Source organism: Panthera leo, chromosome D1 (genome assembly GCF_018350215.1).
Source record: "Panthera leo isolate Ple1 chromosome D1, P.leo_Ple1_pat1.1, whole genome shotgun sequence".
Taxonomy (NCBI): Eukaryota; Metazoa; Chordata; class Mammalia; order Carnivora; family Felidae; genus Panthera; species Panthera leo.
The window spans coordinates 107,369,663-107,395,063 of NC_056688.1; the positions used below are offsets into that span (position 1 = coordinate 107,369,663).

The 25,401-nt window shown below is 61.0% G+C and overlaps 3 protein-coding genes across 6 annotated transcripts; 2 read left to right on the top strand and 1 right to left on the bottom strand.

Annotated features, from left to right (window-relative positions):
• Positions 1-1,858: 1,858 nt before the first annotated feature.
• BAD (BCL2 associated agonist of cell death) lies at positions 1,859-11,540 on the bottom strand. Of its 2 annotated transcripts, none has more exons than XM_042905503.1 (4): positions 11,457-11,540; positions 10,470-10,664; positions 2,899-3,092; positions 1,859-2,353 (listed from the first exon to the last, which is right to left on the bottom strand). In XM_042905503.1, exons 2-4 carry the CDS (start codon positions 10,654-10,656, stop codon positions 2,228-2,230), a joined length of 507 nt encoding a protein of 168 aa, XP_042761437.1. In that variant the 5' UTR covers positions 10,657-10,664; positions 11,457-11,540; the 3' UTR covers positions 1,859-2,227. The 2 variants fall into 2 exon arrangements, with proteins under 2 accessions (XP_042761437.1, XP_042761436.1); XM_042905502.1 differs by lacking the exon at positions 11,457-11,540 and adding an exon at positions 10,938-11,035.
• Positions 11,541-11,636: 96 nt separating this feature from the next.
• GPR137 (G protein-coupled receptor 137) lies at positions 11,637-15,887 on the top strand. Of its 3 annotated transcripts, none has more exons than XM_042905498.1 (8): positions 11,637-11,721; positions 12,897-13,268; positions 13,359-13,408; positions 14,138-14,363; positions 14,483-14,632; positions 14,759-14,887; positions 14,995-15,113; positions 15,417-15,676. In XM_042905498.1, the coding sequence occupies exons 2-8, from the start codon at positions 12,912-12,914 to the stop codon at positions 15,574-15,576; spliced, it is 1,191 nt and encodes a 396-aa protein (XP_042761432.1). In that variant the 5' UTR covers positions 11,637-11,721; positions 12,897-12,911; the 3' UTR covers positions 15,577-15,676. The 3 variants fall into 3 exon arrangements, with proteins under 3 accessions (XP_042761432.1, XP_042761433.1, XP_042761435.1); XM_042905499.1 differs by lacking the exon at positions 11,637-11,721 and adding an exon at positions 15,758-15,887 and having other exon boundaries at positions 11,894-13,268; positions 15,417-15,522; XM_042905501.1 differs by lacking the exon at positions 11,637-11,721 and having other exon boundaries at positions 11,894-13,268; positions 15,022-15,113.
• Positions 15,888-19,061: 3,174 nt separating this feature from the next.
• KCNK4 (potassium two pore domain channel subfamily K member 4) lies at positions 19,062-24,775 on the top strand. Its single transcript, XM_042906839.1, has 6 exons — positions 19,062-19,265; positions 22,165-22,288; positions 22,445-22,605; positions 22,804-22,990; positions 23,530-23,669; positions 24,371-24,775. The coding sequence occupies exons 1-6, from the start codon at positions 19,077-19,079 to the stop codon at positions 24,773-24,775; spliced, it is 1,206 nt and encodes a 401-aa protein (XP_042762773.1). The 5' UTR covers positions 19,062-19,076.
• The last annotated feature ends 626 nt before the right edge of the window (positions 24,776-25,401 follow it).

The following is a 25,401-nucleotide window of genomic DNA, read 5'->3' on the forward strand; positions in this document are numbered from 1 at the left end:
CCCCCCACCTCTCATTACTTTTCTCCCTCCTGGGCCCTTCTTGTCCTTCCTTCACAAAGGCTTAGGCCTCTGCTTCAGGAAGCCTTCCCTGCCCCCCCTTCCTGTTGCCTGATATGACCCAAGCACCCAGCATCTTCCGACGAGGCGGTTCTGGGCCCCTCGCAGGCAGTTGACTCTAACTGGGGACGGACCTTGTCAGCTCAGAACCTGCCCGACATCAGGGGACCGGACCTGGGCTCTCGATGATACGCTAGGTGGGGAATGGGTGGACCTAGTAGTGACCCTTCTCCCGAGGGACTCTTGGGAGAAGGGAAGCTGACAGTCACAGATGCATACAGGGACTGGGAGCCCCAGCATCCCCCTCATCCCTGTGAGGGAGATGTTATGCCTGTTTTACAGATGAGGAAACTGAGGCCCAGAGCAGAAGTCCCGTGTGCCAGGCCACAGCTAAGTCAAGATGTCCTGACCTGGAGGCAGGGCGGGCCTGGACCTTCTATGGCAGACTGTCTTCCGGCCAGGTTGGAGGACCTGCTCCATGCTGCTCTCTCCTGCCTCTGGACAGCGTGGAGTGGCAGAGACCCCGCAGCGAGGGTGCGGCTAGGTTCTGCTGCAGGGTCAGGCTGGCACTTCTTCAAGGCCTCTCCCGGCTTCCTGGCTTCCTGGGCCGACTGCCTCCCTCCTCCAGAGGAAGGCAGCCTCTTATCTGGGCTTATCTCCTGCCAATTGAGTGTTTTCTTTCTTTGTTTTTGCTGCAGCCTCAGGCAAACAGGGCGGGGAGGCCAGAGAGAAAAGGCTGCCAGAGCAAGGCCCTTCCCAGGGCTGGGGGCCTCTCCCCTTTGCCCTGCTCCCTCAGGGTTAATACCGTTATTGTCCAGACCTTCCCGGCTTCTGGGGTCAGGCCTTGTCCTGTCCCCAGATTGGCCTACCGTATTCCATGACCAAGTCCTATCTTCCCGATTTGGCTCACCACTACCTTACAGAAGAAACACTCCATGTTAGTCCCCGGATCCTCAAAGGCCAGGCTAAACTCCAAACTCCCGGGTATGACATTCCAGACCCCCAGAATCCTGGCCTCTGCTGCTCCCCCATATCCTTTCATGGGTCCACTCTTTTCTCCGCTGGGAATGACAGCTTCCTTCCCCATCTCCCTTTTTAAGTAAGTCCCAGCTCTAACTCACCTCTGCCCTGGCCCTCACCCCGGTACCAGTCCCTGTTAACAGCACTCAGCTGGCGGTAACTCCACTCTGAAAGGCTGGCTCACCTCTGCCAGGAAGCTTCTGACGGCGGGCTGTTGTGGCCTAATTCATCTTTGTATACTCATTACAAAGCGCTGGCTGGTCTATAGGGGGCGCCAATAAATCTTTCTGGAATTGAGCTCGGAGCCCTGCTCCCAGGTCCTGGTGAAGCTTTTCGGTTCCCTAGTGATCAGTCCATTCACAGCTCTGGAACCAGCCTTCTTCCATGGTCCCCTCCCCCGCTTTGTGCGTCCGGCCAGTTCCCTGAACAGAGCTGGCCCCAGGACGACCACACAGTAGCTGTTTGAAAGGACTGACCCAAATAGGAACAACTGACCCTCCCCAGGGGACGGCGACACGGTTTGCAGGGTGCGGAATTCCGGCGGCCGGCCGGCTTGCAGTTCCCAATGACCGTATTAGAGATAAGGACCTGGAGGTCCCCGAGGCCAGGCAGCCCTGGCTCTGGTCGCAGCATGGACCCCTTCCTGGACTCGGTTCCAGGATGTCACTCAAAAAGAGCTTCCTTTTCCCTTATGTGTAAGACGGCGGCATCTTTCGAAACTGTCCGTGCTAGCGTTTCCCCTGCCTGCGAAGCCCCAAGCGACGGAGAGGGGAGACTCGGCGGCACAAACACGGGCTTTATTAGCACGCTTCGTTGCGAGCGATGGCCCGCACCGATACCGCGGAGGAGAGGGTTCTGGTGAAGTTGGGGTTTCCCGGGCTTGTAACTTGGCGCTGGCGCGCGCCGGGGGCGGGGTCACGGGGCCACTTCCGGCGGCTAAGGGCGGCTAAACTTCAAAACTTCCGACGGAGCCCAAACCCTCCATGCTCCTCGCACACACCGGAAGAGAATCAGGTTTGGGTCAGATCGCCTCCTTCGAAAAGGAAAGGACCGATCTTTTTTGCAGAAGTCTTGCCAAAACGACTTCCGCCCACACCCAAGATGGCCGCCGCCGGCGCCGGGAGCGGGGAGTTTCGGGCCGTGGGACGGGTCACTGGGAGGGGGCGGAGCCTCCTCTCCCCAAGTTCCGATCCCACCAGGACTGGATGAAGCGCGTCCAGCTGGGGCTTTGCCGCATCTGCGTCGCTGTGCCCGCGCTCTTCGGGCGTGGAAGTCCCTTCGGGGTGGGAGGAGGAAAGGGTTACATGAGTTAGCTTCTCCTGGCATCCCGAGTCGGAGCCCTCCACCTCCGGAATCCCACCGCTGAGAAGCGGCGGACCTAAAGACCGTAGATTCCAGCATGCCGTGTACCGAGGGGGCCTCCTGACCACTTTAGGAAGCTCGAAGGATCGCTTGGGCTCTTAGGAATGAGACTGGTTAGATCCCAGACACTATGCCAGGGGTGCGGGGAGAGGACGCCTAGGACCCTGTAAGCGCCAGAGTCGGAGACTTAGCATCTAGAAGACTGGAGGGCAGTTCAAAAAAAAGTAATTCTTTAGTTGAGGCCTAAGAACCCGGATATCCGAAAGGGGCCGACCGGGAGCACAAATACCAGCATGCCTCGTGCCCCAAGGATTCGGGGAACCCAGGAGCCTTAGCTTTCTGAAGCACGACCTGGACTACAGATACCGGCATGCCACGGGACTCAGGAAGGGTCCGACTAGAGGGGGAAGAGGCGTTCCGGAACTACAGATCCCTACATGCTTTCGGGCCGGCGCTCACCTTGAAGGAGCCCTGGAACTCGTCGCTCATCCTCCGGAGCTCGCGGCCGTAGCGCAGGGCGGCCCAGAGGTTGGGGGGCGCTGAGCGCGAGCGACCCCGGAAAGGGCTGGGCTCTTCCTCCTCCGTCCCTTCATCCTCCTCGGTCCCGGCGGGGTACGAGCTGTGGCGACTCCGGGTCTCCACAGCCCCAGCGCCTGCACAGGGGGCGGGGGCGATGTGAATCTCAACTCCTCTGCGCCCCCAGCCTTGCCGAAGCCCTCGGCACCAGCTCCCCGCCCGCGGATGTCACAGTACGCGTCGTCGGAGCCCCCGTTGAGTTCCTTCGTATGTAAATCAAGGGAAGCTCATGGGGCTTTTGTGAAGATTCAAATTAACTTCTCGTGAATCCCACAAATCTTAATTGAGCCCCAATAATGGGCCCAGGCCCTTAGTGTATTAAATGGCCTTCCTCTGTGTCTAGCACAAAATAAGGAAATCAGTAGTATAGTTTTCAGCGCAAGACCATGGGGCCTCTCGGCCCTTCTGGGGACCAGTCCCCTGGATGAGGAGTCAGGGCTGAACTCCCAGTTCTGCAAGTGATCGGCAGGTGCCCATTTGTCTCACTGTCTTGGCCTAGGGAGACCTAGAGTATGAAAGTGTAAGCCGAAGTCATTCGCAGCTACCTCCCCGTGTTGAGTTTGTCTGGCCTGTGTTCTGTGTACCGTCCCCCCACTCCTGCCAACCCCACCCCCATATCCAGACCAACAGAGACCTAGAACCACTCCCAGGAGCAAAACCCCAGAGCTACATTAATAGAGTGCCAGACAGCACGGAGCAAATGCAGGGGGACATGCTTGGCGTCCACAGCAAGGCACATCTGTCAGGGAAGGCATTTTGGAGGAAATAAAGTTTAGGCCAGGCTTTGAGGCCAGGGGATAACCGTATCTCATCCTCTCGCCAAGAACCTAACACAAAGCCCTGTGGGTCACTTTCGGGGGCTGCAGGGCCCCCATGGGGCCCAGCTCCAGACACATGGCTAAGAAAACCGAGAAGGGAAGAAAATGCCGGATCCAGAACGGCCTAGGCTAAGAGGAGGGGTCAGAGCTCCTGGCTGTTCTGAGCTTCACCACGGTCCAGGCCTGGAGGGCAGGTGGGAACTCCAAGGTAGACGGGAACAGGAAGCTAAATCGGAAATCGGCATCGGGGATAGAGTCTGGACGAGTCAGGAATAGAAAGACCCCTGATGAGAACAGGCCCATCGGAGGGGCACTGTCCGGTTCTGTGGGGAGCAGGCAGAGGCAAGGGTCCGTAGCTAGACGGGCCCCGGCTCCGCCAGATTCCTGCTTTGTGAGCTTGGGCCCTGTCCTAACCTGTTGGGGCCTCACTGCCCTTCCTCCGTGACATGGGGGCAGTCCCCGTCTCTGAGGACCACCCCGACAACGGATGAGACCAGCAGAGCACCATATTCTGCCCCTTTTATATCCCGAAGCCTCCCAGCTTCCCAGTGAGGCAGACATTAAGTCCTCCCTATATGACAGAGAAACGGAGTCACCTAGAGGTGAGGAACTGGCCGGAGGTCACACAGCCAGCCCGGAGGTCACACAGCCAGCCGGCCGCTTAAGCGCTCAAGGAACACCCGCTGTTCTTTGCTGGCTTTTAAAAAACGCCCGGGACCATCACGTGACAGATACAAGGTCCAAGACTCGGAAAGCGAATGGCTTGCAGGGGGGCACTTGGTCTGGGCACTGCCCCCTCGCCCAGGAACCAGAGCAAGCGGAAGTGTTCCCTGTGTGTCAATTCATTACATCCCCAGCACACTCTGTGAGGAAGGTTCCTCACTGTCCCCATTTTACAGGGGAGAAAACCAAGGCACAGAGAGGGTAGGTAACTTCCCCAATGTCACACAGCTAGTAGGTGGCAGAGCTGGGATCCAAACCCAACCAGTCTGGCTCCAGGGCGTAGAGCCCCCACGTTTAATGCTCGTGCCCCAGGTTCCCAACAGCGCACCGTGGGCCACCCTGGGGGTCCAGTGTGGGGAGGACACCTCTGGGCCTTCTGTGAGTCCCAGCTCTACCGGGAGCCCATCCTAGGGGTAGGTTTTTTTTTGTTTTTTTTTTTTTTTTTTTTACCAGAGCCATGGGTTTAGTAATGCCAATCCGACCATTGTCAAATGGTGATCATTTGTATAAACAGCTTTTTTTTTTTTTTTTTTTTTTTTTAACTAAGCTTTTAAAAGTCTCCTCTCTACTGGGAAAAAACCCAAAAAAACAACAACTGAAGAATTTTCTGTGAATTCCCTGGGGTCACTCTGAACCATCCCACCCTCAAATCAGTTCTCAGCCACACGCGATCCCTGGGCAGGGCAGAGGTGGCCTCTTCCCACTCTGGGGAAGTGAAGTGGGTGGGAGAGGGCGTGGCTTCTGCCTGGGGGTCTGGGGGTGAGCTCGGGTGGCTGCTGGGGCTCGTCCACTCACACCGTTTTCTCAGAGAGCCCGCCTGAGGCGGGGATGGGGGAGCGGGAGAGGCCTCTGGCTGGAGGGGCCCCAAGCCCCAGCAAAGCTTCAAGTTCTTTACCACGGGGCTCCAGGGTCAGCGCGTGGGGCTGGACACATCCACGTTCAGGCTTCTGAGAGCATCCTGACCCACTTAATTAAATTAAAATCGTGGTGTTCCCTGGGGCACCTGGGTGGCTCAGTCGGTTAAGGGTCCGGCTCTTGATTTCGGTTTCGATCATGATCTCATGGTTCATCAGTTCAAGGAGCCTGCTTGGGATTCTCTTTCTCTTTCTCTTTCTGCCCTTCCCCTGCTCACATGCACTCTCACACATGCGCTCTCTCTCTCTCTCTCTCTGACTCAAAATAAATAAAAACCGAAAAAACAGAAACCGTGGTTTCCAGGCAACGTGAGGCAGTGAAGCTTTCCCATTAGGCGGCGCTGGTTTGGATCCTGCCCCCTACTACGGGCTGGGGCTCATATACTGCTCACCCCGCCAGCAGGTAGCACGCCCGGCACCTGCAGGCCTCAGCCCAGACCCCCTGTCTACCCTAAAGTCATTTGGGGCACAAAAATCCCTTACTGGCCTGCAAAGAACACAACCCGTCTTGCTCAGAGCTGATGAGATCAGAAAACACTCTAAAGTAGGCGCTGGCAAATGTTTTTTTATAAAGGACCAGAAAGTAAGCATTCGGGGCACCGCAGGCCACACGGTCTCTGTTACAGCCATCCAGCTTTGGGGTCATTGCTCGGAAGAAGCTGTAAACAATATATAATTGGTGATGTTCGTGTATTCTACTAAAATTTCAAAAATATCAAAGCCATTCTTAGCTCATGGGCTGACCAAAAAAAAAAAAAAAAAAGGGACTTAGCCTGTGGCTGTGGTTTGCCAACCCCTGCTCTAAACTCAACTGTATCTGTCCTCTGCCTGGAGCCTTCAATGGCTCCCCACTGCCCAGGAGGTATAGTCCAAACTCCTCGGTGTGGCTTTCAAGGCCTATACATACATTCTCGTTCTAACTTCTACTCTTCTTGTCCACATACTGACTCAGCAGATCCCCGCTACAACCCGATGAGGGAGGACTAGTTCTCTTCTCATTTTACAGATGGGAAAACCGAGGCAGACAGACAGTTAACTAGCCTGCTCAAGCTCAACCTGCTAACAGAAGGCGGACTGACGTCTGAACCCTGCGGTCTGACCACTGGGCGTCCTTCCTTCCCTCTCTGCCATCCACACACCCACGGCTCGCCACCCACCTGCCTGTCCCGGGCACTGGGCTATGCGCTGAGGCTGTCACAGCCCCAGACGTGGCTGCATCCCTGCCCCGGAGACATTTCCAGTCCAGTCCCGCAGGGGCCAAGGGTCAGGGAGTATGAAGAGTGACAGGACTCTGCCCGTCTGGAGGGTCCAGTGGCTGTGGCTCAGGCAGGCCATTCTTGCGGATCTTTTATGGGGAAATCACTTGCTTTTTATTTTTTATTTTATTTATTTACTTTTGAGAGAGAGAGAAGGAACAAGTGAGCAAGGAGCAGAGAGGGGAGGAAAGAGCGAGAGAGAGGGACAGAAAGAGAAGAGAAAATCCACGAGGGACAGAGAGAGAGAGAGAGAGAGAGAGAGAAGCAGGGCTCACCCGAAGCAGAGCTCAAACTCACCCAATGCGGGGCTCGAACTCCCGACCCGAGAGATCATGACCTGAGCTGAAATCAGCTGCTTAACCGACTGAGCCACCCAGGTGCCCCATATTTCATTTTATTTTGTAAAGTTTATTTATTTTGAGAGAGAAAGAGAGAGCATGCTCGCGATTGGGGGAGGGGCAGAGAGAGAGAGGGAGAGAGAGAGAGAATCCCAAGCAGGCTCTGCACTGTCAGTGCAGAGCCTGACGCGGGGCTCGAACTCCCGAACTTGAGCTCATGACCCGAGCCGAAGTCGGAGGCTCAACCGACTCAGCCACCCAGGCACCCCCATTTGCTTTTTAGATGTTGAGAACTAAGTCAAAAGTTTAAGAACTCCTGTGCAGCCCTCTCGTGCCATGGCTACCTTCTCCCCTGCTGCCCTCCTCACACGTCCCTCCGCTCCTTATTGCTGCTTCAGACTATTCCCACTCCCCGTTTCCCCATCTAGTTTCTCAGGTTGTGCCCCCTCTGCCACCCCCACCCCCTGTCCTCATTCATCCGCGGGATCCAAGGTGTCCTTCCCCCTCACAGCCACCTGCTCCTTGCCCCTCCTTCTCCAGCCCTGCCCTCACTCTCAGCCCCATGGACAGGACCTTCAATAACTCCACCCCCAGCCTCCCACCTCCTTCCTGGCTGGCCCCCCACCTCGGTCGCCCACTCTGGCGATGCTAGAATTCCCGGGGCAAGCTTGCACCCCACACCGACCATTCTCGCCCTCGTAGACACCCTCAAGCACCCCTCCCTAGCCGGGCTGAGGCAGACACAGCTCTGGTGAAACTCCAGCTCCCCGCCTGCCCCCACGGACACCCACCAGCCGCCAGTGCGCCTGGAGGAGAGCACAGGCAGGCCACCTCCGCCGAAATTCGCGGCCGCAAAACCCAGTGGCGCCCTTGACGTTGCCCAGCACGCTTTCCATACTTCGCGCTTGGGGCGAGTCGATCACTTTAAACCTGATCCTCTCTCCTTCAACCCCCATCCTTACTCCTGGCTCAGGACTTGGCTTCCTTTCCTGGAGAAACTGGAAGCACCCACAAGAGAGACTTCTACTCGTTTTCACGAAGCACCTACCCACCACGACGCACGCGCCCATGTCCGCTGCCCCGTGTTTGGTTGAGCCACCCCTCCCCGGGCACCAGACGCCCTCTCTCCTACTCAAGGACATCACTCCAGCTAGCCTGCCTTCTCTCCTGCAGCACCCAGTAGTCCCCTGGCTCCTGGATTACTCCCATCAGCTCCTAAACATGCTATTTTCTTTTCCCTTTCTAGAAAACAAAAAAAAAAAGTAAACAAACCCTTCCTTGACCTTCGTTGGGCCTTCGGCTGCTGCCCACCTCTCTGCTCCCTTTCCTGGAGCACAGCTGCCCAAAGCGGGTTCTCCTGTCTCCACCGCTTCCTCCCGTTATCCCTCGCCGCTGAACTGAGGTCAGCCCTCCAGCCACCTCGCCACCCTAACTGCAAAGGCCCCACGTTGGCAACTCCAGCACGCTACTCCCAGGCCTCCTCGGGACAGAAGCACCCGCTTGCCGCGCAGGCCTTGCTTGCCCCTGGCTTCCCTCCCAGATGGCCGCCCGTTCCCGCTGCTCCTCGGCTGCTGCCCTCCGAAGACCCAAGCTCCAGGCCCGGCCCAGGCCCTTGCCTGTCTACACTCGCTCCCTGGGCCTCCCAGAACCCTACATCAGTGACGGACAACTCCCGCGCCTATAAATCCCGCCTTGGCCATACCCCTGCTGGAAACCTCCAGCTGGGTGCCCAAAAGGCACCTCTAACCTGACCTGGCCCAAACGAGGCTCCTGATTTTGGCGCAGCTCCGCCAGAGTTGGGAGCCACCCCGTCCTTCCGGGTGCCCGAGCCAGACTCCTGGCAGCCATCCCTGACTCCTCTCTTTCCCTCACGCCCCGCGTCCAGTTGGTCGGCAAACCTGCCAGTTCTACCTTCAGAATAAACCCAGAGTCCCGCTATTTCCAGGCCACCATCGTCCCTCGAAGGGGCTCTAGCGGCAGCCTCCCCTGGTGGCCCCACCGCTGCTTTACCCCACCGCGGATTAGTCTCAACACAAGGGCCCTGGTGGTGCTCTGGGTCCCAAATCAGATCGCCCTGCCTCGGATCCAGGTGAAAGCCGAGGTCATTACACTGGCCTTTGAGGCCCGGCCCCGCTGCCCCTCCCCGCCATCAATCCCTCACTGCCTCTCCAACTCCCCTCCCCTTCGGAGCCTAGACGGTGTCCTGCCCTCAGGGCCTCCGCATTTGTCCCTCCTTCCGCCAGATCTGTCTTTCCACAAATAGGGGCAGGGCGCACCCCTCACCACTTCCAACCTCTGCTCCACTGTGGCTTCTCACCGAGGCTGACCCTGACCACCGCAGTCAGAGTCACTCCCCCAGCCCCTGGAACCCTGGGTTCCAAAGAGAAAGGAATGACTGTTTCTTGCGCTGCCTCGCGGCCTCTCAACACATCATATCATGTGTTTGTTTGTTTGTTTATGGCTTGTCTCTCCCCCGCTCAACTAGAAGAAACTGAGCACTTGATCTAGGGGATGAGGAGGGACAGCGAGGTGGGGGCTGGAAAGCTGCAGCGAGCGGAGCAAACAGTGAGTGCAAAGATCTGGATGTTAAAGAAGTTAAAGAAAGTCTGTGGAGTTCAGCGTGACAAAGCGTGCGTTTGCAGGCTGGGCAGGAGGACTCAGGAAGCCTTCTTGTTCCTGGAAACGGGGATGGGGTCTTTTAGGCCCCAGCAGGTCAGGGATATGAGTTTTGTTTTCGGGTCTCTATGGTCCTCCCAGGCGCAAAACCTATGTTGGGCGCAGGGGAGGTGGGCACTACTGAGAAACGGCCACTGCTCTCCATCCTTCCATCTCAGCACTGGGTCCCCTTGGCCGGTGTGGGCAGACCTGCTGGTCCTGGAAGGGCTGTCTGTCTCTTGGGGTCACTTGCTCCTGGCAACTGGCAAGGATAGCCCCAGTGTGGGTGTGAGCCACAGGGCAGGAAAGAACATACCCCGGGGGGTCAGGCGCGATTTCAGGGAAGATGCAAAGCCAAGGGCAGGGCACGTTGGCATCTTCAGCCCTGCTTCCCACCAACAGCCAAATAAGTGTGACCTTAGGCAAGTCACTTCCCCTTTCTGGCTCACTGCCTGCCTCTAGGTGATTTCTGTCCTGGTCCTACGCTAACGGCTACACTCTTTGACCGTGGACTATGCACTGGCACTATAATTAAGTGCTTCCTATATATTTCTGCTAATCGACCCAACAGCCCTACAATGGTGGTGATCATTTGCTCTGTTTCACAGAAGAGGAAACTGAGGTGCAGAGGAGGTCAGGGACTTACTCACAGCCACCCAGTGAGTGTGGATATGGCTGGCATGCAGAGAGTCATTGGGCTGAGGGCAAGGCCAAGGCGGACAGGCAGGTGGCTGGGGGGTGAATACCTACCTCCATGGTGGTTGCTGCTGGCGGGCTGCCCCTGCTGGTGACCAGCTTCCCCGAGGAGGCCTGGGGCCGTCCGCTGGTGCTTGCCAGGGCCGCGGGGCCGGTCCCCTGTGGGGCTGGGGCCCAGGCCCCTATCCGTAGGGCTGGAGTCTTCCTGCTCACTGGGCTCAAACTCTGGGATCTGGAACATGCTCTGGGCTGTGGGGGCAAGATGGGAGGTAGTCAGGACACAGGGGGCATATGGTGTTCGGTGAAGGGAGGGGACAGCAGACACCTCTGGTTCTGTCTCCCACCTTAGAGCCCCAGGTCCACCCTGCCTCCCGGGCTCCAGTCTCTAGCTGGGCAGCTCGCTCGGCCTGTCCACCCACGACCTAAATCTCCTCCTTTGGAGCCTTGGTGCTGTGAAGTAGTCCCAGGCCCCTACCTAGGCCCCGGCCCAACCTGCCCTAGGTGACGGCCCACAAGTCTTACCCCAAGCCCGATCTCGAGGCCCCTGACCCGGGCCTGCCGCCTCCTTCCAGTACTGAGGGAGCCCGGCCCTAGTTGCCTGGGCAACGGGAACTGTCACCGACCCGGCCCAATCAGCTTTTGAAATGTCACTAGGGCTGGCCAGGGGGCGTGGCCGCTTCCGACCCAGTCTCCGCCCCCGCCGCGGGACTTGCTCCCAGCCTACCGCCTTCGTCCTGGGTCCCTTCCTCGCCTCCCGCTGCTCAGTTCCCGACATCCCTGTGCCTGGGACGTGTGTGGGAGCAGATAAGGGATTCTCTGGGGTCCCCATCTGAAACCCGGAGACCAGCTTCTGCTGACAAGCCCTTCAGCCCCCTGGACTTTAGTCTCCGCTCCTGTAAAATGGGGATAATGACACCTCCCTCAGGAGCCAGTGAACTTTGTAAACCGAGTGGTGACTACTGTGGGTGAAAACACTTTGCAAAGCTTTAGCCGAAGCTCAGCCGTCGGATGCATTCGTTGTTGCTGTGGTCACTGCTCTACCTGGATGCGATTGTTGTTGCCGTTGTCCCTGCTCCGAGCGGACTGGGTAGCCGGGTCGGGAAGTCCCGCTCCCTCTTCCCCCACCGTGGAAACCTCGCACCGCCCGCCTCGGGGGCACCACTCCCCGCGCCAGCTCTGGAGAGCTCGAGATAAGCGAGGGAGCCTCCTCCCCGGCAGGATGACTGCCCCGGCGCAGGAGAGGGGGCCCCGTTGTGGGTGACCGTAGGACCCGCGGGGGCTTCGCGCCGGGAGGGCAGCCGGCCAGGTGAGCGGGAACCGCGGCCGGCCAGGGCGTGGGGCGGGCGCGCCTCCGGGGGACTGCGGGGCCCTGCGGGTTAAGCCCGGGAGGGGGGGGGGGGGGGGAGGGGGCGGGGCCCGGGGGCCATCTTGGCTGTGGGCGGAAGTTTCCTTCCGAGAGCCGGTGAGGGGAAATCGTTACCGCCCCCCCCCCCCCCCGCCCCGGCCGGCTGGCGCGATCTCGATTTGAGGATGGGCAAGAGAAGCATGGGAACTGGCGGCCCCCCAAACAAACAAGGCCCGCCGTCCCTGGGCACGGCCCACCCGCGCGCCCGCCGGTTGCGCTTTCGCCCCAGCGTCTCGGCCTCCCGCTGCCTCTAGGAACCCCGGGCGCCCGCCGGCGGCGCAGCTCGCGCCAATTCTCGAACGGCTCCGCGCCGGGCGCGGCGCGACTCGGCGCGCAGCTGCGGAGCTGGTGGGGCCAGACCCTGCGCGATTAGCGTAGCCAACGGCGCCCGCGCAGGCGCAGGCGCAGGAGGGGGCGGAGCAGCGGGAGCCGGGGAGCTGGGGAGCCGGAGCCCCGGGTCCCAGCGACCAGAGCCGGCTCCCCCGGCGGCGTCCCGAGGACCCGGCGTCGGCCTCCTCCCGCCCCCCGAGGCTGGAGAGTGGATGCAGTGGGGGGTGGGGTGGGGGCAGCGTCGGAATTCCGAGGACAGAAGGCAGAGGCCGTCCCCAATCCGGATTATTGGAGGGGAGAGAGACCCCCCAGTTTGGGGAGGGGGAGAGCCGGGGGTTGAGCGCCCCACCCGCAGCGGCCGCTGCCCTCAGCCGAAGGGTATCTCTCGGCTCTCCCCCTCCTGCCGAGACGACTCGAACGACCAAGGCCAGGGACCCCTGTCCTTCAGCCTCTGCACCCCCTCACCCCGCTCTGGGGCTGGCCCAGGGAGGAGACCCTGCCCACCTCCCGCCTCTGCCCTCGCGAGGGACTGTCCTTCCACGCCCGAGTGAGGGGCCCAGGCCCCAGGCTGCCTGTGCCCCGCTGCAAGGGCAGGGTCCCTCTGTTGAGGAGGAAGGGCCTGGCCAGTCGCAGCTTCTTTCCTCCTGAGCTCCCCGTCTCTGTCGCTGCACCCTGCAACTCCCACCCCTCCATATTTATTTCCCTGGCCCCCTGCCAGCCCCTCCATCTCGTTCTCTGGGATTCAGGCCTCCCTTCCGGACATGGAAAGTAACCTGTCTGGCCTGGTGCCTGCCGCGGGGCTGGTGCCTGCGCTGCCTCCCGCCGTGACCCTGGGGCTGACTGCGGCCTACACCACCCTGTACGCCCTACTCTTTTTTTCCGTCTATGCCCAACTCTGGCTGGTGCTTCTATATGGGCACAAGCGTCTCAGCTATCAGACGGTGTTCCTGGCACTCTGTTTGCTCTGGGCTGCCTTGCGCACCACCCTCTTCTCCTTCTACTTCCGAGATACCCCCCGAGCCAACCGCCTGGGACCCCTGCCCTTTTGGCTTCTTTACTGCTGCCCTGTCTGCCTACAGTTCTTCACGCTGACGCTTATGAACCTCTACTTTGCCCAGGTAACCATGATAACGGGTGGGGAGGGGAGGGGGGCCGTGGGGTGGCCAGCCCCAAGGGCCCGAAGGAATGATGGGCATCTCTGCTCCCAGGTTGTGTTCAAGGCCAAGGCCAAGCGCCGGCCGGAGATGAGCCGAGGCTTGTAAGTACATGGGACACGTGGGCACACCCGCCAGGCCAGGGGTTAGGGACCAGGCTGGTGTCCATTTCTCGCCCCCCCTCCTGTGCAGTGCTGAGGCGAGGACAAGTTAGGAGGTGTTTGTGGAAGGGCTTGGAAAAGTTAGGCACCTGCGGCAGACGGCCCGGCAAAGGCATCGCACCCGTGAAGGGCAACCATCATGGAAATGGTGATGGCAGCGTGAGGGGAGAGGGGGTCCCAGTGTCTTCCGTGATGGAAGAAGGGCTGGAGGCTCCAGCCCTTGCAAGCCCCGGACTGCCACTTCTGGGTGACCTTGGCTGGCGGCGATAAGCCTGTCATTTGTATAACGTCTTACGGTTTAGGGAGAGCTTTCATAAACATTTTTTACGACCTACCCGCGAGGCTGTTATTATCCCCATCTGAGAGATGAGGGAACTGAGGCCCAGCAAGGTAAAGCCACACGTTCAAGGTCACAGGTGCGGCGGAAGGCAGAGTCAGGGCTTACATTCGACTCTCAGTCCCGTGCTCAGTCCACTGTGTCATAGCTGTCAGTCATACCTGACCTCACTGGGCCTCGGTTTCCCCTTCTGTAAAACCGGAGAGCCGGGGTGCAGACAGCGTCGGCCTGGATTGGTTCTGACCCTAGGGTCAACTAGGGTCTCCTGGGGCAGTTTGGGTGGTCAGTGAGCGCTAGGGACGGTTGCCTGGGGCTGACTGTGCTGTGGGCCGCAGGCTGGCCGTCCGGGGGGCCTTCGTGGGGGCCTCGCTGCTCTTTCTGCTGGTGAATGTGCTGTGTGCTGTGCTGTCCCGCCGGCGCCGGGCACAGCCCTGGGCCCTCCTGCTGGTGCGAGTCCTGGTGAGCGACTCCCTCTTTGTCATCTGCGCGCTGTCTCTTGCCGCCTGCCTCTGCCTCGTCGCCCGGCGGGCGCCCTCCACCAGCATCTACCTGGAGGCCAAGGTAGGGCCCCAAGCCCCGATACCCGGGTGCCCTTCGGGGTCTTCGTGCAGAGGTCTTCGGGGGGGGGAGGAGACTGGAGCCTCCCTTCCCTGAGGGTCCCCTCTTGTCATCTGTGCCAGGGGACCAGCATGTGCCAGGCGGCTGCGATGGGTGGCGCCATGGTCCTGCTCTACGCCAGCCGGGCCTGCTACAACCTGGCAGCCCTGGCCTTGGCCCCCCGGAGCCGGCTGGATGCCTTCGATTATGACTGGTACAACGTCTCTGACCAGGTGGGCGTTCGGCTCGTCTGCTGCCTCCTTAGTAGCCATGGCTCTCGGCCCCCCCACTGGCCTCGGCTCTGTCCGGGTGCCCCCGCCAGCACGACCGCGGATTGACACAACCCCCTGCCTTCCTAGGCGGACCTGGTGAACGACCTGGGCAACAAAGGCTACCTGGTGTTTGGCCTCATCCTCTTTGTGTGGGAGTTGCTGCCCACCACCCTGCTGGTGGGCTTCTTTCGGGTGCACCGGCCCCCGCAGGACCTGGTGAGGGCCAGTGGCGAGGGGTGGACACTGGGCATCCCTGGGCTGGGGTCTGGCGGGAAGCCAGCGGTGGGGCGGGAGAAAGCATGATGGCGGCTTCCTCCCCCCAGAGCACCAGCCGCATCCTCAATGGGCAGGTCTTTGGCTCCCGTTCCTACTTCTTCGACCGGGCCGGGCACTGCGAGGATGAGGGCTGCTCCTGGGAGCGTGGCCGGAGCGAGAGCACCAGGTAGGAGCCCCGGCCTGCCCGCCTGCCCTGCTGAACCGTGGGGACCTAGAGCCTGGTCTTGCCACTTTCCCCTTGACCCCACCCCTGCCATGGCCCCCATTTCCTGTCTGTACTAGGTAAGGTCCCCTCTGGCTTCCGCCTCCCACCCCGAGATGCAGCTTGCCGCAGTCCAGAGGGTTCGGGCCCTGGGCGCTGGAGAGCTGGGGCACCGGGCCCTGTTCTGAGCCTCTCTCCCTCCCCCAGCTGCTGTGAGTGTGGCCCCGGTCACTGCCTTGGGACTGACCCTTGTTTTTCTGCCTGCAGCATGTCAGGCAGCCTAGGCTCCGGCAGCTGGTATGGCGCCATCGGGCGGGAGCCAGCCTGGTGCGGGGGCAGCCAGACACGGACCACTCCTCTGCTCTTCTCCCAGGTGCTGGGACCGGGTGGCCACCACCACAGTCTCTACTCCACCCCGCAGACGTGATCCCCTTCTGTCCTCCCCCCCAGAACACCCAGACCCCGGTCCTCCCATCCCAGGCCCCGCCACCCCCCCGTGCCAAGTTCACCTGCCGCTTCTTGCCCAGGATCATGGGAGGCTGTGGCCGCCTCTTCCCCTGGCCAGCTCCTTGCTACTCTTGTCGTAGTGAGCTTGTGCTGTCCCCTAGGATGGGGGGCATGGCCCCGGCTGCCAGATGCCCTACAGCACCTTGGCATGACCTGCCGCCTCTGCTTCTACACTGGAGCCAGCTACCTCTCCTGCACCTGCCGCTCAATAAACAGAGTCTGTGCCCCTCATCCGTTCACGGTCTGTCAGTTGTCTGCTTTGTGTTCCTTGCACCATCGCGTCTTCGGTCGAAGGCTGATCGGACCCCGGCCCTCCGAGGGAGCGGCTGGGCTGGGCAGGGGTCACTTAACCACCTAGGCTGGTGGGCAGGGAGAGGCAGGAGCCTGCAGTCCAAGGGGAAAGGAGGCCCGGAGAGCGTGTTCCCTCTCCAGTCTCTTCCTCACTTGAACGATTTCTACCCTTTCCTCAAAACCTGCTTCAAATGTCATCTCCTTTATGAAGTCTTTCGTCTCCAGGTCAGGGAGCCATGTGCCCCCTCCTGGGTCCTGCGGCACGATGATCGTGTGTCTCTTATGCCGGTTACCCTTGCTGCATTAGGATTTCGGGAAACCCCGTTTCCCTGTCATCCTGCCCAATCTGGCATTCAGGGCCAGGGAAGGACCTGGCCTGGGACTGAGGAGCCCCCACCTCCCTATCAGGTGTGGAAGTGGCCAGATAGTTGGGCCGCCCCCACACAGTCTGCCTGGTGGCCCTGGGGGCTCCTTCTCTGGCTGCCCCTAATACCGCAGTCACTGCTTTCTGCTGCCACAGTCTTGGCCTATCTGTCATCTGCCCTATGGCTGGGACTCCTTTATCAGAGGGTCTCTCTCCCGTCCACGTACCTGGTCATCACACCTCCTCGTAGTTCCTGGGGGCCTAGTACTGCTCCTGTCTGGAAACTTCACTTGGGATTATCCTGGGCATCCGATCTTCAGGGCCTCCAGAGAGGGCATCTGAGACTCCCAGTCAGCTCGAAGCTGAACAGTCCCTTTTTGTTGAAAGGAAACTAACATTTGTAGGGCACTTTATTGTGTGTGCCAGCCTCTGTTTTGAGCATTTACAAATACCTCTTTAATGCTCAGAACAGCACTCCGGGGTGGTAATTAATCATCCCTTTTCCGTAAGTAGGGACTGGGAGGCTCTTGAGAACGTAGTAACCCGCTGCGCCCTCTCCTGGTAGGGGGTGGTCAGCCTTAGAGCCCAGGCTCAAAACCACCCACTGTGAGGGCTGAGGACCCCAGGCTAGAGGATTTGGGGAGAGAGAGATCGGGTTTGCAAAGAAGTGGGTGAGAACCGACAGGGGAGCAGTTCCAAGACCTGCCTGAGCCCTGGCTGTTCAGGCTGCGAGGGGCGGGGGAGGAAGGGGGGAGTCCTGGCACTAGCCACGGAGGTGAGGACCAAGGGATGAGGAGGGACAGGAGGTGCCCCGGCATGACTTTCCAGAACCGCGTCCCAGTCCTCCCTCAGCCAATTCCAGGTTGTTTCAGTGGATCGCCCACCCCTTTGTCCCGCGGGGCCGCCTCCCTCAGGAGCGCTGAGCCCAAGGGCCAGGCTGTCCCCAGGGGGCGGGGAGTTGAGGACCATAATGGGGCTGGGAGACGCTGGGAGGTTTGCGTGGTGCCTGTCCGGAGAGGTGAGCCGGCAGATGTCCAGGCTGGGGCCGTGCCGCTGGCCACACTGGATGGCCGGCGGGGCAGTACCAGGACTCCGGTCTGAGACTCCAGGTCGGACCCAGCGGCGGCCCCTCTCGGTCTCCTCGGCCCGTCACCTGCCGAGATCCGCCGGAATCGGGGGGCTGGGCGGCCGCAGGTAAGGTGCTGCAGGGCCCGGCGCCGGCGGCAAGGGCGCGGCACGGAGGGAGGCGCGGCGCCGGAGGGGTTAAACTTGGAAGGAGGGGGGCTTCTGGCGGCGGGGGGGGGGGGGGGTCCCAGCCCCGGCGGCCGCCCGCTCCGCCCCTGCCGCCGCCGCCGCCTCCGCGGCCCAGCCGGCACCGGCGAGGCCGCGCGGGAGCCCGGGCCGCAGCCGCAGCCGCAGCCGCAGCGGGGCCGACAGTGAGTGCGGGGCTGGCGCGGGAGGGGGTGCGGGACGGGAGCGGGGCGCGGACGGGACTCCCCGGCAGGGGTGCGCAGGGTGGGGGGAGGGCCGGGCCGGGCGGGGCGCGCACCTCCCGCGCGTGGGCGCCTCCGGGAGTCGTGCGGCCGCGCGTGCTGCCGCCCGCACGCTCCCAGGCGTCAGCGTGGAAGACTCGGGAGGCGGTGGGAGCGAACCGCGGGGGTGCAGCGTGTCTGGGTGGCGAGCGCTGCGCGGTGGCCCGACGGCCTGGGTGTGTGCACGGGAGTGTGTGCACACGTGCGCGTGGACCTCTGGGGTGCCTCGGCCTGGCGCGCACGCCCCTGGGGGTCCGGGTGTGCCCGTGAGTCTGGGGAGCGTGCGGGTGGAGCGTGTGCGTGCGGCCCGCGCAGCCGGGCGGGCGGGAGCCGCAGGGAGGAGCGTGGGCGCGCGCGTCTTTGTGCCCGCGTGTGTGCGCGTGGGCGCCGCCGCCCGCTGTCCCGGGGGCTGACAGCTGTCCCGGAGGATGCTGCCCGGGTTCTGCCCTTATCGCTCCCGCCCTGTTCCTTCCCGGAACCGAGCACCCTTCCCCCGCCCCCCCACCCCTCCGCCCTGCCTCTCCTCTGCGCAGCGACCGGGACCCGCCCCTGGGTTCCTCGAAAGCCCGGCGGGGCGCTGGGAGACCCTGGAGGCTACCCGTCCGGCCCAGCGGGTCGCCGCGGAGCGGGGAGAGGCGGGAGGGGCGAGAAAAGCGCGAAGATGCTGCCGCAGCCGCAGCGGAGGAGCCGGGACCCGCCATCCCCGTCCCCGCCCTGCGCGGTCCGGCCTCTCCAGCCTTCTCTTCGCGCGCCTCCGCGCCCCCTCAGCCTCTTGCGCTGAAGCCGCTGCCTCACGCCCCCTCCAGGCCCCCGGTGTTTTCTCGCTCGTCCAGCCTCTCGCTCAGCAGGCTCAGTCTCTCTTTCCCCCTTCCGCTCTCCTTCCTTTCCCTTCCCGGTGCCCTCTTCTCTTCCCATGTCCTGGAGTCCCTGGACAGGGGCTGAGGGCCGGGCAATGGAGGTAAGGGGGAGGACAGCGGTGGGGGGACTGGGTGTGCCCCGGTCCCAAGTGTCCCGGCAGAGGGATGTGAAGATAGGACACCTATGGGCAGTAGGACTGGGGACTCCGAGGACCTTTGGGTGTGTGGGGGTTGGAAGAGGAGGGGGTGGGGGTGGCAGCCCAGGTTATTGATCCCGGCCTCCCTGGTTCTACCCACAGTGACCACAGCTCCCCAGGAGCCCCCTGCCCGGCCTCCCCAGGCGGGCAGTGGAGTCAACCGGGCCCCCGGGCGGGCCATGCGCAGCACCACCCTACTGGCGTTGCTGGCCCTGGTCCTACTCTACTTGGTATCCGGTGCCCTGGTGTTCCAGGCCCTGGAGCAGCCCCACGAGCAGCAGGCCCAGAGGGAGCTGGGGGAGGTCCGAGAGAAGTTCCTGAGGGCCCATCCATGTGTGAGCGACCAGGACCTGGGGCTCTTCATCAAGGTGCGTGGGTGGGCAGGAACCCCTTCAGCAGTCACCTGTGACCACCCCCCCCCCCCGCCCCCGGAAACTAGCTGCATGCCAGTGGGGCCCCGTGCTGAGTTGCTGCTTCCAGACTGGCACCCCCTGACGGCAGGGTGCCGCTGAGGGGCGCAGGCCAGAGGCTGGGATCCGGCTCTCTGGGTTTTCAGTATCGCGGCCATGGGGGCGTTGATTTGCCTGGCCGTGCCTGGCATTGGACTGAGCCCCTGGACTGTCTTCTTCGGTGTGACTGACGGTGGTTGAGTGAAGGAACGAGTGAAGGAAGAAATGAATAAATGGCTGGAGCCCGTGAGCTATGTCACATTTTCACAGGCCTACCTCACCGGCTCAGGGGTTGCCAGGGCGCCTGGATACTTGTGAATTTTAGCCACTAAGCAGCGAATAGTTTTTAAAAATAAATACGCCCTGCGCGGTATTTTTGTCTCCTAAACCTGGCCACGCGGCACTGGTTTCGCTTTGGAGTCACCGATGCCTTGGAGACACCCAAGAACACTGAACACGCCCCCTAACCCCTGGAAAAATGCACATGTAAACATGTCCGGGTGATTTCAGAGGGTTCTGGGATCCCCTAAGCTTGCCGCCAGGGATGCCAGGTTAGGCACCCCTTCACCGCCAGTGCACGGGCTTATGATGAGAAGGCTGGAGGAAGGGGCAAGGCAGGGGTGGGGTCAGCTTTGGGTTCAGTGACTAACAGCGCTGGGCTTCAGCCTGCTGGGGGTACCGTCAGGCAAGCACCTTGGTCGCTTCCTCTGATTTCTGAGCGACGTCCTGTAAAACCTCCACGGTTTCACGTTAATAAATTAATGTTTATTACTTTGCTGAAGAGTCCCCCTCTTTCTCCGCCTGTTCTTTCGGAGGGAGGAGCCATCCACACGGAGGCCTCCGTGTTCCAGCTGATTCCCAAGGTGGCAGGACCAGGAGCCCAGATGAGGGGCAGGGTGGGGCCGGGACACAGGCGGCCTGACGTCCTCTCTGACACTTCCAGAATGCAGAGGAAGGCTCAGAGAGGCCGGGCAGGAGAATGTGTCTGGCCAGACCACAGGGCAGAGGAAGGGAGGGAGGGAATCTGACCTATTTTTTCTCCACAGTGGAAATGGTTTTTCCCTGGATAAAAAAAGAAGAAAGGGAAGGGCAGAAATTAGAAGTGTGGGCGACAGCTGCTTTCTCTTCCACAATTAGGGAGGCAGCAATTATGCACCTACTGGCTGCTAGGTGCTGTGCTCTACACCATAGGGTGACCAGGGAAATGCATAGGGGGCGGAACAGGTGGAGATACAGGCTATACCGGAGAGGATGTCACTTTGGGATGAGGGGACAGATCCAGGGACAGGTTACTGTAGGATTCAATGGAAAGGGAACTTTCCTTGCTCCCTTCTCTGTTAAACACCTGTTGGGTGCCGGGCCCTGGGCTAGGTGCTGGGGGCTTTGAGGGGGAAGCCAGGGGCCTTGGGGAGGAGCTGGTAATTGACGGGAGGCAGGTGAGAGGCGTAGGATTTAGAGATGTGCGATTGGGTTGCCAGAGACCTACCGGCAGAGGAACAGCATGGGCAAAGGCGGGGAAGCTGGAAAGCTCAGAGTGTTTTGCAGAGCTTGGGTTTAGCAGATGCCTCGTCACTGGAAGCAAAAATTAGAACACACAGGATGACAAAGGATTTTTTTCCCCCTAAGTAGTGAATTTATTGGAAAAGTCTTGCAAAATAAAAATCAAATCACTTTAATCATACATTTCACTTCTTGGCTTCATTTAACAATTATTATGACAGGAAATGGGATCATCTCAAAATCTGGGGGTAAAGTCACGGCAGCTTGGGTTCCCAATGGGAGCCCCAGGAGAGAAGCCTGGAAAAAAAGGAGGTTGGGAACAGGGACTTGAATGCTGGGCTGGGAGTTTGGATGCTACGCTAAGACAGCAGGGAGCTACGGAGGATTTGGGGCAGTCGCCTTAAGAAGATGAATTTGGAATGGGTCTTGCTAATGAGGATTGCAGTCAGAGAGAAAGAATGTGCTTTATGATCTCCTCCATGGCCCTGTGCGGTGGCTCTGTGCTCCTTCGGTAAGAGCGCCTCCGTCACTTACGGCAGATACTCTCAAAACACGGACTCTGCCTTGGAGGGACGCACAAGGTGGCAGGAGGGACAGACACATGGCCACTTCATTAATCTAATCATATCTATGGAGGACCAACTAGGTAGCACAGGGTTTGGCTTGGACTTCAGCAGGGTGGGCGGGGGCTTGTGTGTCCACGAACCTTCAAATATTGGATGCAAAATCTGATGGCATCCGAACCCTCCTGGGGGAAGGGCCCCTGACTTCCATCAGATTTTCTAAGGCAAGGAACTCAAACTCAGCTTCCATAGCGGAGATGGGAATGGGGGGCTATGTGGAAAGCTGGACATCACTGGGCATGATCACCACCGGGGACTGAGTTAACAAAGACACGGGGCTTAATTTGTTGCGAGTGCCTTAACTCTTCACAACCCTCTGAGGTAGGTGCTATTACCACCATCCCCACTTGACAGGGGCAGAAACAGGCACAGAGTGTTAACTTGCCTGAGGTCAAGATTTCAACCCAGGCTGACTGCGCCCGGGTCTGTGCTCCTGACCGCTGTAAATTTGCAATCGTTTGCGTGAAATTAAGGGACAGAAGACTAAAATGCTTCTAAAACAAGGTGGAGGCCAAACAAAATTGGGCCGCCCTATCTGCAGTGTCTCCTCTTAGGGACTGGCCTCAGGAAGACCAGGGGGAAGGGGAGAGCTGGGAGGGGTAGGGAGGAAACCACTCTGGAGACTGGAGGGCCAGGGGGTTGGCCAGGACAGTAGGGAAGGACTGAGGTTCCTCCTTCTGCGCCTTGTCCTGCAGGAGGTGGCTGATGCCCTGGGAGGGGGTGCGGACCCTGACACCAACTCAACCAGTAACAGCAACCACTCAGCCTGGGACCTGGGCAGCGCCTTCTTTTTCTCAGGCACCATCATCACCACCATCGGTGGGGGAGGGGACTGAGCATGTGGAGTGGGGGGGTGGGGGGGGGTGGGGGTGGGGGGCAAGGGGGCCGCTGGGCTTTCTCAAGGGGGAAAATGCAGAGGGAGGAAGGTGGGTGCCAGGCAGCCCCTCGACCTCCTGCACGCTCCCTCTGCCCCAGGCTATGGCAACGCGGCCCTGCGCACAGATGCCGGGCGGCTCTTCTGCATCTTTTACGCGCTGGTGGGGATCCCGTTGTTCGGGATCCTGCTGGCAGGGGTCGGGGACCGGCTGGGCTCCTCTCTGCGCCGCGGCATCGGTCACATCGAAGCCATCTTCCTGGTGAGCTGCTCCTCGCCCTGCGCGCCCTTGCGTTACGCTGGGGTTACCCTGCCCTACGTCCCCAGCGGGGCACCGGGAGCGCGCGGGCCTCTGAGATCGCGAGAGCCTCGCGCACAGGCTCGAGGAGGAGCCGGTGTGGGGCGCGACAGCGGAGGTTTTGGCGACTTCTTGGCTCTGGGCCGTTGCTCCTCCCTGCAGAAGTGGCACGTGCCACCCGAGCTGGTGCGAATACTATCCGCGGTGCTCTTCCTGTTGATTGGCTGCCTGCTCTTTGTCCTCACGCCCACGTTCGTGTTCTGCTACGTGGAGGGCTGGAGCAAGCTGGAGGCCATCTACTTCGTCGTAGTGACGCTCACCACGGTGGGCTTCGGGGACTATGTGGCCGGTGAGGCCACCTTTCTTGCGCTGCACTTCCCTAGCCACTTAATTGATGCCCGGGGGGGGGGGGGGGGGGGGGGGGGGACTGCAGTCTCGCTTCTCCCTCCAAATTCCACGTGGTGTACGTGAGCGCACAGGCGCTCGCTCCAATCCCCTACCCGCGCTCACGGAATGTACCTTCACATTTGTGCACGTATGCAACCCCTCATATGCCCTTACATTCTTGCAGGCCCGCACCCCACGCATGCTCACACATAGGTTAAGCGCACCCCTCACACGCGTCACATTTATATTATATATGTGCACTCCTCACACACGTTTACACTCCTGCACGCGAGCACACTCCCTTGCATAATCTTACCTGGCACACCTCCAAGCCACGTGCACTCGACGTGCCTGCATTCACACGCTCTAGCACATACCCATGGCCCTGGGGAGGGCGGATCCTCTCCCTGAGCTGGGAAGAGGGGCAGTGAGCCAGCAGCTCACAGGCTTAAGGCTTGCCCCACAATCAACATCTTTCTGGCCTCCCCGGTGGTATCCCAGGCGCCAGCCCCAACCAGAACTCTGCAGCCTACCAGCCGCTGGTGTGGTTCTGGATCCTGCTCGGCCTGGCCTACTTCGCCTCAGTACTCACCACCATCGGGAACTGGCTTCGAGTAGTGTCCCGGCGCACTCGGGCAGAGGTAGGCGCGCCCCTGGGTCTGCGCTGCGCTTGCGCCGTGGCGCTGAAGCGCGGTACCTAGCAGCGGGCTGACCCCGTTGGCCTCCCGTCCAGAGCGTGGGCTTCTCAAGGCAGGGACTGAGTGCGCCCGGCCCAGGGACAGAGGGTTAAATTTGGGCCGGTTTGCTGGTGACTCCACCTCTGCTCTCTTGGATAGGGTTGCCTGATTTAGAAACAAACCAAAACAAAACAAAAAGCAGGAAGCCCAGTTAAATGTAAATTTCACGTACATAACAAATACTAGTTCAGTGTAGGCGTGTCCCAAATATTGCATGGGAGGGATATACGCATATCAACATTTAATTTGTCGTTTGTCCAAATTCACATTTAACTGGGCGACCGGTATTGTGTCACCTTACTGGCTGAGCCGGCGGAGGAGCCGGATAAGAGACGCAAAGGTCTCTGGGGGGCACCGGAAGGATGGCTGAAATAAAGCTGGGGCATTTCTAGAAAAGCTCCTGGAGAAGAGGGCTCTTAGGTTCCGATGGAGGAGAGGAGAGTGTGTAGCTGGGTTAATGAGCCTTTTCTCTCGCTCGGGAGGGCTGAGGCAGGAGGACCAGGAGGAAAAGAGGGGCAGTGCCTGATTGACGACGGGTCAGGTTCCCGGGGTTGCGGAGGCGGTAGAGGACCCGTGGTCGAGGACTCCCTTTACTCCTCGCGCAGATGGGCGGCCTCACGGCGCAGGCCGCCAGCTGGACCGGCACCGTGACGGCGCGGGTGACCCAGAGAGTCGGGCCCACGGCACCACCACCGCTGGAGAAGGAGCGGCCACTCCTGCCTCCACCGCCGTGCCCAGCGCAGCCCGCCGGCGGGCCCCTGTCCCCTGCGCTCCCAGCGAAGGCCGAGCCGCCAACCCCGCCGTCCCCGCCCACCCCGCCCACCGCCTCCGCGCTGGATTACCCCAGCGAGAACCTGGCCTTCATCGACGAGTCCTCTGATACCCAGAGCGAGCGTGGCTGCGCGCTGCCCCGCGCGCCACGGGGTCGCCGTCGCCCCCCTAACCCTCCCCGGAAGCCCGTGCGGCCGCGGGGCCCAGGGCGTCCCCGGGAAAAAGGCGTGCCGGTGTAGGGGCAGGACCCCCGGCCTGGGCCTCTCAAAGGGCTTCGTTCTAGCTCTCCCTGGCATGCTCTGCTTGTTTGACCAAAGAGGCCTCTTTCGACCGGACTGAGGCCTGGGGAGGAAGCTACGGGTTGTTTGTCTGCCACCCTCCCCCCCGCCCGGCTCCTGGCCCTCTCCTCACTTCATTCATTTGCAGACCCCCCAAGGCTTTCTGTCTCGCTGTCCCGGCTGGGCCCGTCCCTCACAACACCTCACGACTGTGCCTCAAAGCCTGCATCAATAAACGAAAACAGTTTGCACCGCTGCGGGCGTGCGCGCTCCGGGAACGCGAGTGGGTGTGGGAGAGCTTGCGTCGGGCCGCCTCCGGGGCAAGCCAGGCCTCCTGCGACCCCCAGGCCGGGCCTCCTCCCCCCCCCCCCACCCCCGCCACGCGTGCACCCGAAAGGGCCACCCTTGGGCCCGTGTCTCTGCCGGGAGGCTACCGAGGAGGGTCCGGATTAGGAAGGTGCCAAGGCGGGCTGTGCGTCTCCAAGCTCAGTACAGACGTGGGGGGCGCGGGGGTGTGGGTGGGTGGGGAGGGGATAATGGCGTCTAGTGTGGGGGTTGTAGATTGAACTCTCCCTCGCGAGACCCGC

Coding starts and splice junctions, on each gene's coding strand:
- KCNK4 (XM_042906839.1), top strand. CDS start 19,077: ATGCGCAGCACCACCCTACTGGCGTTGCTGGCCCTGGTCCTACTCTAC. Junction 22,289..22,444: donor CACCATCATCACCACCATCG/GTGGGGGAGGGG, acceptor CCTCTGCCCCAG/GCTATGGCAACGCGGCCCTG. Junction 22,606..22,803: donor ACATCGAAGCCATCTTCCTG/GTGAGCTGCTCC, acceptor TCCTCCCTGCAG/AAGTGGCACGTGCCACCCGA.
- GPR137 (XM_042905498.1), top strand. CDS start 12,912: ATGGAAAGTAACCTGTCTGGCCTGGTGCCTGCCGCGGGGCTGGTGCCT. Junction 13,269..13,358: donor TGAACCTCTACTTTGCCCAG/GTAACCATGATA, acceptor CTCTGCTCCCAG/GTTGTGTTCAAGGCCAAGGC. Junction 14,633..14,758: donor GGTACAACGTCTCTGACCAG/GTGGGCGTTCGG, acceptor CTGCCTTCCTAG/GCGGACCTGGTGAACGACCT.
- BAD (XM_042905503.1), bottom strand. CDS start 10,656: ATGTTCCAGATCCCAGAGTTTGAGCCCAGTGAGCAGGAAGACTCCAGC. Junction 3,093..10,469: donor CAGCAGCAACCACCATGGAG/GTAGGTATTCAC, acceptor CCCCCTGTGCAG/GCGCTGGGGCTGTGGAGACC. Junction 2,354..2,898: donor AGTTCCAGGGCTCCTTCAAG/GTGAGCGCCGGC, acceptor CCCACCCCGAAG/GGACTTCCACGCCCGAAGAG.